The 10,970-nt window shown below is 50.1% G+C and overlaps 1 protein-coding gene across 1 annotated transcript; it reads right to left on the reverse strand.

Annotated features, from left to right (window-relative positions):
* Nucleotides 1–965: 965 nt before the first annotated feature.
* Nucleotides 966–1,783, reverse strand: LOC147974308 (uncharacterized). The gene is made up of 2 exons (XM_087519436.1): nucleotides 1,237–1,783; nucleotides 966–1,000 (listed from the first exon to the last, which is right to left on the reverse strand). Exons 1-2 carry the CDS (start codon nucleotides 1,781–1,783, stop codon nucleotides 966–968), a joined length of 582 nt encoding a protein of 193 aa, XP_087375562.1.
* Nucleotides 1,784–10,970: the final 9,187 nt, after the last annotated feature.

Here is a 10,970-nt window from a genome sequence, read left to right on the forward strand (position 1 = left end):
GAGGTGGCAGCGGAGTGGTGTCATCGGGTGAGGTTCTGGCAAAGGGGAACACCGTCTCATGAAACACCACATGCCGGGAAGTGAAGACGCGCCGTGTAACGGGATCAAAGCACCTGTAGCCGCGATGATCCGGAGGATACCCATGAAACACACAGGCCGTGGAGCGGTGATCAAGCTTGTGGCGGGTGGTGGCGGTGAGATTCGGGTAGCACAAGCAGCCGAAGACGCGGAGAAGTGTGTAGTCAGGGGCCACGCCGAGCAAAAGCTCATGGGGTGAGCGTGGTGAGCTGGAACGGCATGGTCTACGGTTCAGAAGATAGGTGGAAGCACTGAGTGCCTCGGCCCAGAAGCGGGCGGGCATGGAGGCATGAACAAGCAGGGCACGAACGCCATCGTTGAGCGTGCGGAGAGCACGCTCAGCCTTGCCATTCTGTTGGCTAGTGTATGGACAGGTGAGGCGAAAGTGAGCGCCGTCGCGAGCAAGAAGCGAGCGCACCCCAGCATTGTCGAACTCGCGCCCATTATCAGTTTGTAAAGCAAAAATGGGCAACTGAAATTGCGTCTGAACATAAGCAAAAAACTCGACAAGAATATGCAAGATTTCAGACTTATGCTTGAGAGGAAAGGTCCAAACGTAATGCGTGTAATCATCTAGGATAACCAAGTAATACTGATAGCCAGATATGCTTACAATAGGTGAAGTCCATACATCAAGATGCAAGAGTTGAAAAGTAAACATGCTATGACTGCTAGACGACTCAAACGGGAGACGGATGTGCTTGCCAACGCGACATGCATGGCATACATGCGGCGCGGACTTGGTGAACTCAAGAGGAAGAGCTGCTGGCGACGCGCGCCCGGGGTGCCCAAGTCGCTGGTGCCAGAGATCGATCGTGACAGCGCCAGCAAACCACCGTGAGGAGGAAGACGAGGGACGGCCCACAGGGTAGAGATCGCCGCCGGAGTTACATCGGAGGATCACCGCCTTGGTTTGAAGGTCCTTTACAGAGAAGCCAAAGATGTCAAATTCTACAGAAACGGGATTGTCACGACATAGTTGACGGACGGAAAGAAGGTTCTTAACGAGAGATGGACAAACTAGAACATTGCGGAGTGGGAGAGGTGAGGTGCCGGCAATGAGAGAGCCAGTGCCAATATGGGTGATTGGCAAGCACTCACCACTACCGACGATGACGCGGGAGTCAGAGGTATAAGGGTGGGCGGAAAGGAGATTACCAGGCGAGGATGACATGTGTGACACGGCCCCAGAGTCGAGGTACCATTCCTGGGAGGTGCCGGAAGACGACGGCCCGGCGGTGGCGCTGTGAAGCGCGGCCTGCAGAGAGGCCATGTCCCAGGCAGGAACCGGCGAGGACGACGAGCTCGCCCCGGGGTGCCCGTAGCCAGCAGGCAGACCATAGCCAGGGAGCGCGCCGGGAGCGCCATAGCCCGGCGGAGCGCCCGGAGCGCCGTAGCCGTACAGAGAAGGCATGGGCATGGTCGGCGCAGCCATCATAGCCTGCTGATGGGGCGTGCCAGGCCGCGGCCCGAGGACACCAGAGCCGGGGGGGCGCCAGGCCATTGGCCAGGCCTGGACGAGACCGGTCCAGGAGTTGGCCCCGGGCGCTGGAGCGGGCATGGTCGGCGGCCGTGGTGAAGAGGGGGCCGGCGAGGAGGACTGGCCGTTGCCGCGTCCGCGGCGGCGTCCGCACCCGCGCCCACGTGAGGCGTCGGTGACCGGAGTAGGCGGCTGCTGCGGGGCGGTGCCACGCCCGGCGATCATGGCGTGGGCAGACTGTAGGCGTGCCGTCTGTTCGGCTCGGTGCTCTTCGAGAAGACGAAAAGAGCGGACCTGAAGGAATGAGGGCAGCGGAACCTGGGACGTGATATGAGGAATCACGGCGTGGAACTGGCGGTTGAGCCCTTGAAGCAGGTGGAAGACTTGGCGCGTCTCCGTCACGCCTTGACCAAGATCATGCAGCGGGGAAGGGAACCCCTAGGCGGCGGCGGCGGCGCCCTCCCGGGTCGCCCGAGGGGGGGGGGGGGTGGCGGCAACACGGGAGTCGTGGGAGTCGTCCACAGGGTGCAGCACATGGCTGAGAAACCAAACCAGAAGAGCCTCTTGGTCAAGCCCGACAGATAAGACATAAGGAGGCGAAGGGCAGAGAAATTAGAAGGAGCTCAAGAGACGCCCAGCCAGTCCCTGAGACAGCTCCTCGCATCCATGTTTAGAGGGCCTATCGCCAATTTGTAGTTTCTCCTCATAATTACATAGCACGATTACCGACGGTGGTGGAAATGACGGGTCCAGGTCTAGTTCATCACGGGACCGTGCGGGCAGCACCCGCCAGCCACCACCACCGACCTGATGGAGCTTGGAAACACAATGGAGGTCAGCGGAGGTCAGTGTGGGGATCTGTAGCGACTGTGACGGGGGATCAGTGGAGGTCAGCATGGAAACACAGTGGTGACGTGATGGGGCTTGGTTTCCTTATAGTTGACAATTTTGGTTCCGGAATTATCCTAGGTAGTTTGATGGAACAAACCACGTGAGTAACTTCCGCAAGCGGTCTGCAATGACATAAATAATTGAGCTGGCTCCTTCAAGCGGTCTGCAATGAAAATCGAGTACGTAGAACAACTACAAAGCTATGATTGAGTGAAGACACACATCCATGAGACATGTTTATAAAAGCAACACTGCAAGCTAGCACGGTGTGTATAAAGTAGAGAGGAGACTCAAGCTGATGGAGGGAAGACAGCTCCCTAGAGCTCATGTCTGTGCTGAGCCGTGTAGCTAGACAGGGTTCGTAGAAGAAGGAAAACATAGCTGGCTGGGATCGGGAGACAATGGGAAAACATAGCTGGCAGGGATCATAGGTTGTACTAGTAATTTTTGCTAGCTAACAAGAAGATTGAGCCTGAGCTAGTATCTTTGGCCTAGAATATACAGCATGCATACTCTACTCAGCTGTGCTTCAGGACTAATGTACTTTAGCTTAGTTTGTTTGCGTCTAAGACTTCATGGGACAGAAAGAAAGTAGAGACCGACATAGTCTTGCTAAAGAGAGACAGTAGGCTGCAATGATTGTAACCACTTATCGGTGTGGCATCAGATCAGGAGCCAAATAAATAGTATGCACATTATAAATTTGATGGAAACATGAATAGTCATTTGTACACAATCTTTATGTTAGAGTTTGTTTTTTCAGAGTAACTAACCGCAGCACCCCTATCAATTAAGAACTATGGTCTTATTTATGAAAATGTAGGTTGGCAAAAAACATTGCAGACTAATCGCCAAAGAGTCGCCCGTTCAAGGCAACCGGTGATGACGATGACACTTGCAACTCCACGGCGGATGTCTTTCTTCTTTGCGGCTTCGGGTTCCATGTTGGTGACCAGGTTGGCCGGTGGTGCCCATGTCATATGGGTTGGCTTGTATCGGTTTTAGCCCGGTTTTCCGCCAATTTGAATGCACCGTGAATAATGGAACATCTAGCATTCTACCATTAGGGAAACTATGCGCATGCAGCTAAACTAACCCTTTCCGGCCAAACAGAATACTGACTACTGAAACAAATCGATGAATTATAAAGGCCCTCAGGCCAATCGATGTGATATGCATAGGTAGGACCACTATGGCACAATAACAGCCAAAAAAATTGATTGTTTAAATATGCGCAGTCAGAGTGTCACGCGCTAGAAAATCCACTCTCTACGTATTCGGACGGATGGTAGCTAGACTTGTTGCATTTGAGACGCAAACATAGGGTCCTCAAATAATTTCTGTATCTCTGGACAATCTGCAGCTAGCAGTGCAAATATTCCTGTATGCTTTAGGAGGTAAATTGATTCCTGTATGTTAGTTCCTTCTACATCTTTGCTTTATACAAGGAGAAACCAGTTACAGAATTGCCAAATACAGTATACATAGCGGATTGTTGGATGGTACGTAACGTATAATATCATCTCAAATCTCAGTGTGTTTTGTAGAAAAACTCTGCCGCAAGTGATCTCCAACTGAGGAATGACTATGCAATTACTAGCAGCTCATTTTACGTGTTCCAGTCTGCTCTGTTCCTCATAGAGTCTGCAGGATACTTTTACATGTTTCAAGTAAACAACAAGCTAGCATAGGTCGCACTGCTACTTTGACAACTACACTGAAAAGAAAATGTAATAGAAGCCCAGAAGAAAAATACTACAGTGTAACTCATATACTGAGAACATACTTCTATGTGCCCGGGTTCTGCTGTAGCTAGAACGCGTATATGTACACAGAACTATGCCTTTCACTGAATAGCTTTGGTTCCGGTGGAATTCAGATCCGGTGGGCTTCCAAGGGTGACCTGGCTATTAATTTTTGGTGACTGAAGCTCGATACTATGAAACTGATGAATTCCCTTATCCTACAAAGCTAGCGTACTGCTGCACACAGACAGAAGAAACAGAGGAGCCAAGAACAAAACTCGACTGGCCAATCTAACATGCCAGGGAGCTCTATCCTACCCAATCTACATATACTGGTGTATATGTAGAAAACCAGTGATTTTTTATGCCCAAGGAATCTGGCTGGCTGAGAGGTCAGGAGGTGCAGGAAGCATCTTCGTTTGCTGCTACCTAAGACACAAGAGCATTCCAGAGTAGGATAAATTTAATTCAGGAAGCCTGAAATTGGCAGGTAGATGCACCCACCACTTTAGCTTGTCCAGCTCTGTTCCTAACATGAGTAGTATGACAAGTTCATGGCAATCAAGTTTCCAAGTTTAGATTAGGATACTTCTCAATGCAACTCATCTCTGTTATGTTATTAGTGCCACTGCCACCCAACGTTAAGACCTAATCTTTTCATCCAACCAAATTGTAATAGATTTCAACGTGTGGATTTTGCAATCAAGTGATAATCTGCTATATGCAAGGTAATGGGTGGTGCTGCTAAGTATGTACAAAAACTGACTCTGTCTTGATCAGAAAAACAGTGACTCAAACTTCAATGGTACTTATCCTCTGACCAAGGCCACCTACCATTCGAGCATATATACACAAGCTTGCTATACACACTGGACAGTTCAAATCTCAATGTTCGTCGCTAGGAGTAGGGCCCGTTCGTCCACTCCCCCATGCGGTGATTATTATTTCAGCACCATCACCAGGTGAGCATACAATACATCTATTGTCTCAACAAATCAGACCGCCGAACTAAAACCTATAGGTTTTTCTGGGTGGTGATCTGTTATGTTTGAGTATTTATCGTAAAATCTAAATTTACGTCGTACAAGACGGCAGTGAGTATGCATGTATGGTCCATGGCATACACAACTGCCTTCGGCCATGCCCCTTTTCATTCTCGTTTCAGACTCTCTGATGCAGCTGGTTGCTATGTCTGTGGATACTGAAATTATCTGATGGTCACACCTTCAGAGATAGTAGAGGCATACTATGATGATCTTGCTGGTGGATAAATCATTGTCTGTAAGCCTCGAACTCTGGATGTTGCTACCCTATCTCTTCTGTCACGGATTCAGCACAAAGCCTCAACCAATTCAATCCTATCTTCCTCACATCCATTTGCTGGTAGCAGTTCTTATGATTGCTCGAGTTTTCTGTATATCTGATCCATTTTCTGATGCCCCGTCTGAGGAGCGCAAACTGGAAGATAGGTGTGCAACCTGTTAGACAGAAGGTCTCATACACCGCTGGCAAGAATCCATAATCTGTACAAACTACGGCTAATAGAAAAATGGTGAATTGAGTTTCTATGCACTTTTGACTTTTGTTTGCAGGCCTTGATTTTCAACGCCGTGGATTGTGCGATCGTTACAACCGTCTTCTTTCGATCCCTGTTCTTTACAATGAAATGTTTTTTTTCTAGTTGCATGTAAATCAAATCTAAATCTGCCAGGTTGGCACCTTGTTCATTATCCAGATATCAGACAATCAGGCTCCAGCAGGTAGGATGGTGTCTTTTATGGGATATATACCAAAGCATAGAGTTTTTTGGAAGTGCTTTCATTAACTCCAAAGCATAGAGTTAATGAATTTGAAGCTTATGCTAATAGTACAAGAAAGAATGTCGAGAGCCCAGAGCTATCATGACTCAAATTTTGGGATTTTCTGAAAAAGCTTAGGTGCCTGAGATTTGTGGGAAGGAGGGGGTACGAGTGACTAGCTTCGTTGTCCCGTCGATGATGAGGAGTCTGGTATATAGTGGTTTGTGCTGCACTGGTGGCCTTTGACTTGCTTTGAGAAGTGAGCCCAGTGAAATGTTTGTATTTGCCAAAGTGAAGATAAATCATGGGCCTGGTCTCGGACAGAGAGGCGTACTCACATGTTCCCTTGGGACCCAACCTAATTATGCTACACGTGACACGGCCATAGCTCCAGTTAATACGAACAAAAGGTTAACCCCCCAAAAAAAGAAAATACGTAACAAAAGGTCGGGTTCTGATGATGCATGTGGCCATTACAATCATGTACGTACAGTTTTTCCATATGTATAAACGTCTACCACCCAGGGCAGCTGGCTAGCTTGTTCTTCTTCTTATTATTTTTTTACGGAGATAGCTTACTAGCTTGTTCGGTGTAACAAGCCAACAACTAGCTCGTTCCTGACACTCTATTTGGGAAGGTTATAGGACTGTGAGGTATTTGGGAAGTAGCTAGGTTCCAACAGACCGACCTCCTCAGGGAAACTCAAGACGGCGGCAAAATCTATGGAGTGCGGATGACTAGTGCTCGCAATTGTAGGACGTGAAAGCCATGGAACTATACTACGATGGCACAATGCCGAACTATGTGTGACCGACACATAACGGCGAGTGAGCAAAGTTGCGCGCGGCTTGGCACGTGCGCTAGTGAGGTAGTTTCCATCAGTTTGGCAGAGTAGCTGATCAGTTCAATCTTAGCTTCGCAAAACGAAACTGCAGTTTTATCAGCCATTACGCGGGGCAGAACTAAGGCGCAGCTTCCATTTTTCTAGTGTGACATTTCCAAGCGTCTATTGCCTGCAGATTTTGATCTCGAGCATCGTTTTCCATTCAAACATTCCCCTTCTCTTTGCAGAGAATGTGTAGAGTGAGGAGGATTTGCTTTTTCTTTTTGTTTTGCGGGGAGTATTTACTATATATGGTGGTCATCTCAACGCTTGGAATCCACACATTGCATGATCACATAACCAATATAAAACATATTAGTTAATTTAAAAATATAATCATCTAATCAGTAGGCGTTGTATTCTGGCTAACGAAAACGAGTTGGCTAACCGAGCGTCACATTTGAAGTAACAATCTAATCATCTGATAAGCAATCTGAACACTGTCACCGTGCCACTAAATCAAATACGTGGAGTAACAATCAACACATTTGATGTTCGTGCCTGCAACCTATATTAAAGAACTTGATCCGGGCATGGACCATAGATGCTCAGCACTACATATAAACCTACTAAGTTGCTTCCTTCCTGAATACACAACTTCAGAACTTGAATAATAATTCATGATATTAGGAGTACAACACTAGTAAAATGCAACATTTTTTGTGTGTATACAGTACACACTGATTACAGTTTGATTGGGGTTTTCGCTATGTTCTTCAACTAGTCAGTTAGTATTCCAGTTCTAGAACCTGAAACCCAAGTTAGTTGATACCATGCAGAACTGAGCAACCTGAACTTAATTTGAATGTATAGAAGAAACAACAAAAACCTAGACCATCCAACCAGCAGGACATCATTGTGTTCGTCGTGCACCCACATGCCACGAATTTGATCATCTTAACCAAGACTTCATCATCATTTGGATTGATCCCGTGTACATCACTCTGAAAAAATTCCTATGACATACCGTAGCAATTCAGCAGCCTGGAGCCTGAATAACTCTACTGTACCAACAGTCATTTGTGTTGCTTTGACACAACAGCTGAAACCAGGTATGGCTGTGATCGGATCGCTGGACGGAAGGAAGCAGCAAAGCAAGTTAGTCGGGCTCCAGCACACGCACACCCGAACACTGCCAGGCTCGTCTCGCATCCATCTCCTATTCTCTCTGTACGCCTCGCCTAGTACTAGGGCAGGACACTGGCCGACGGCGGAGGTCCAGCAGCCAGGGAAGCAGTCGGAGCTAGGCAGCTAGCGGCAACTCCACAGAGTGGAGATCTCCGATCCATCCCCCATCTGATGTGGCGGCGCTAGCGATGGCAAGTCGGCAGCGGAGGCAAGCAGAGCAACAAGCAGAATTCGTAACACACATTGTTCAGTCAGCTGATCTTTATAAATTGTAATTTATGTGTCCCTTACTGTGGGAAGGCCTAGCAGTGGCAGGCACAAAAACGCTTGCAGTGGCGGGCCAGGCTCCTAGGGGCGCCCGCCACCGACCTCCCAGCACTGCTATAACCGCATCAGTGGCGGGTGCTCGCCCACTACTGGTAGAGAGTCTGTAGTGGCAGGCATGCGGGACTGATTACTGCCGTAGTTTGTTGTATTCCAACTACACCTTGAGGAAGAAATTGCGAATGACCGAGATGTGGAACTAACATGTCGCGCAGAATGACACCATATTGCTGAGCTGGTGGAGGTAGCTGGAAGGTCTACGTAGCAGTTGCCTCCTATCTTCCATGCTAAACGAGACTGACTGGCATCCGCAAAGTGCATCCATTTAACTTCTCCTTCAGAACTTGGTGATCGACATCTCAGATCTTCATCCAACTGAGCTGGAAGACAACATTTCAATCTTCAGTGCCAGCACAACGGCAGCTGCAGCTATAGTATTTGGCTTCCAAGCTGTAATGCAACAAGCACAATGTCACAAAGTGCATTGGCACAAAGAACATTAATCATTGTAGCGGCAGCTTTAGTATTTAGCTTCCGAGCTTGGAGAACATTTCAAGTTATCAGTGGGATCTATAGAATTTTATCTTTTATGTGGAACATGTAAATTATCCCGCAGATGCTTGAAGGAATAAAGTATCTAAGATGTAACCTTTCCACACAACAGATACAGAAGAGGACAGAGTCTGGGGGAGCGGGAAGAGGTGGGTTGCTGAGTAGATTTTTGTGGAGAGAGAAGGTTGTTGCGGGACTGCGGATTGGAAGGAAGAATACATGCGGGTCCCATGCGGTTTCACTTTTCGCTCATCCGAGAGAGAAAAGGGACAAGGTGGATGGGCGCTCGGATGGGTGTGGGTCCCATGGAGGATGCATGCGGCACGAGGGACTGGGATTATTTCTTCATAGATCAGCTGGTTGAAATCAATGTTTTAAATAGCCTAGTTAGTAATCATCACTGTTTAGAGAGAGGTTTAGGGAGAAAGCACACCACACTGATTCATTCATCGGCAGGGGTATATGTACAGTTACAAGGCCACTGCCTGAGGGAGATCATGGGGTGCCGCACTACCATCGACGTGCGCCACGATCTCGCTACACGGACTAGAGCACGATCGTGTACGCATGAGTCTATACAGAGAGCGTACACGTCGGCTTACTATACAGTCTAACACCTCCCGCAGTCGTGACGTCGGCGGCAGCGACGCAAAGACTGGACCGGAAATCAGAGAAGACATCTGATGGCAATCCTTTGGTCATAATGTCGGCGAGCTGCTGGCGCGTGGGGACGTGAAGAACTCTGAACTCGCCAAGGGCCACACGCTCGCGCACGAAGTGGATGTCCAGCTCCACATGCTTGGTGCGGCGATGGTGGACGGGGTTGGCCGAGAGGTACACCGCGGACACATTGTCGCAGTAGACGAGCGTCGCCTTGTGCACCAGTGTGAAGAGCTCGCCAAGGAGTTGTCGAAGCCAGACGCACTCCGCCACAGCGTTGGCAACGCCGCGGTACTCCGCCTCGGCGCTGGAGCGCGAGACAGTGGTCTGGCGCTTGGACGACCAAGAAACCAGGGCGTTGCCAAGGTAGACGCAGAACCCGGAGGTGGAGCGGCGTGTGTCGGGGCAGCCAGCCCAATCTGCGTCGGTGAAGGCGCGGAGGTCCAAGACAGCCGAGGCGCGGAGGTGGAGCCCCAGATGATGAGTGCCGCGGACGTAGCGCAGCACACGCTTGATCAGCGCAAGATGACACTCACGCGGATCATGCATATGCAAGCAAATCTGCTGGACGGCGTAAGAGATCTCCGGTCGCGTGATGGTGAGGTACTGGAGCGCGTCGGCGATGCTGCGTTAGGCGGACGCGTCCTCAACACGCGGGCCAGCAGCAGCGGGAAGTTTGCTCTTGGTGTCTATCGGCGTCGGAGACGGACGGCACGTGTCCATGCCAGCATGATCCAGGACCTCCTCGGCGTACTGGCGCTGACAGAGGAAGAAGCCAGCAGGCGTCCGCGTGACCTGGATGCCGAGGAAGAAATGGAGAGGACCAAGATCCTTCATCGTGAACTCGCAGGTGAGGCTGGCGATGATGCGGTGAAGGGCTGCCGGAGTCGACGCGGTGAGCAAGATATCATCTACTTAAAGTAGAAGAAGTGCCGTGTCCGCGTCGTGTCGAAGCGTGAACAGGGAGGAGTCGGAGCGGGTGGCGGTGAAGCCAATCGTCTTGAGGTAGCCGGCGAAGCGAAGGAACCACGCCCTGGGCGCCTGCTTCAAGCCGTACAAAGACTTGGAGAGGCGACAGACGTGATGCGGGTGCTCGGGGTCGACGAAGCCGGCGGGTTGGAGACAATAGACCTCTTCCTCCAGGTGCCCATGCAAGAACGCATTGGAGACGTCGAGCTGGTGTACTGGCCAGCCGCGCGACGCAGCCAAGGTCAGCACAGTGCGGATCGTAGCTGGCTTGACGACGGGCGAGAAGGTCTCTCCATAGTCGACGCCGGCGCGCTGACGAAAGCCCCGAACGACCCAGCGCGCCTTGTAGCGGGCGAGAGAGCCATCAGCGTTGAGTTTATGCTTGAAGATCCACTTGCCGGTGATGAGGTTGGCGCGGGCAGGATGCGGCACCAGCTCCCATGTCCTGTTGCGGATGAGC

This window comes from Triticum urartu, chromosome 4A, assembly GCF_056163025.1.
Source record: "Triticum urartu cultivar PI428250 chromosome 4A, HENAU_Tu73, whole genome shotgun sequence".
Taxonomy (NCBI): domain Eukaryota; kingdom Viridiplantae; phylum Streptophyta; class Magnoliopsida; order Poales; family Poaceae; genus Triticum; species Triticum urartu.

Coding starts and splice junctions, on each gene's coding strand:
- LOC147974308 (XM_087519436.1), bottom strand. CDS start 1,783: ATGATCGCCGGGCGTGGCACCGCCCCGCAGCAGCCGCCTACTCCGGTC. Junction 1,001..1,236: donor ACACATGTCATCCTCGCCTG/GTAATCTCCTTT, acceptor TTCTCTGTAAAG/GACCTTCAAACCAAGGCGGT.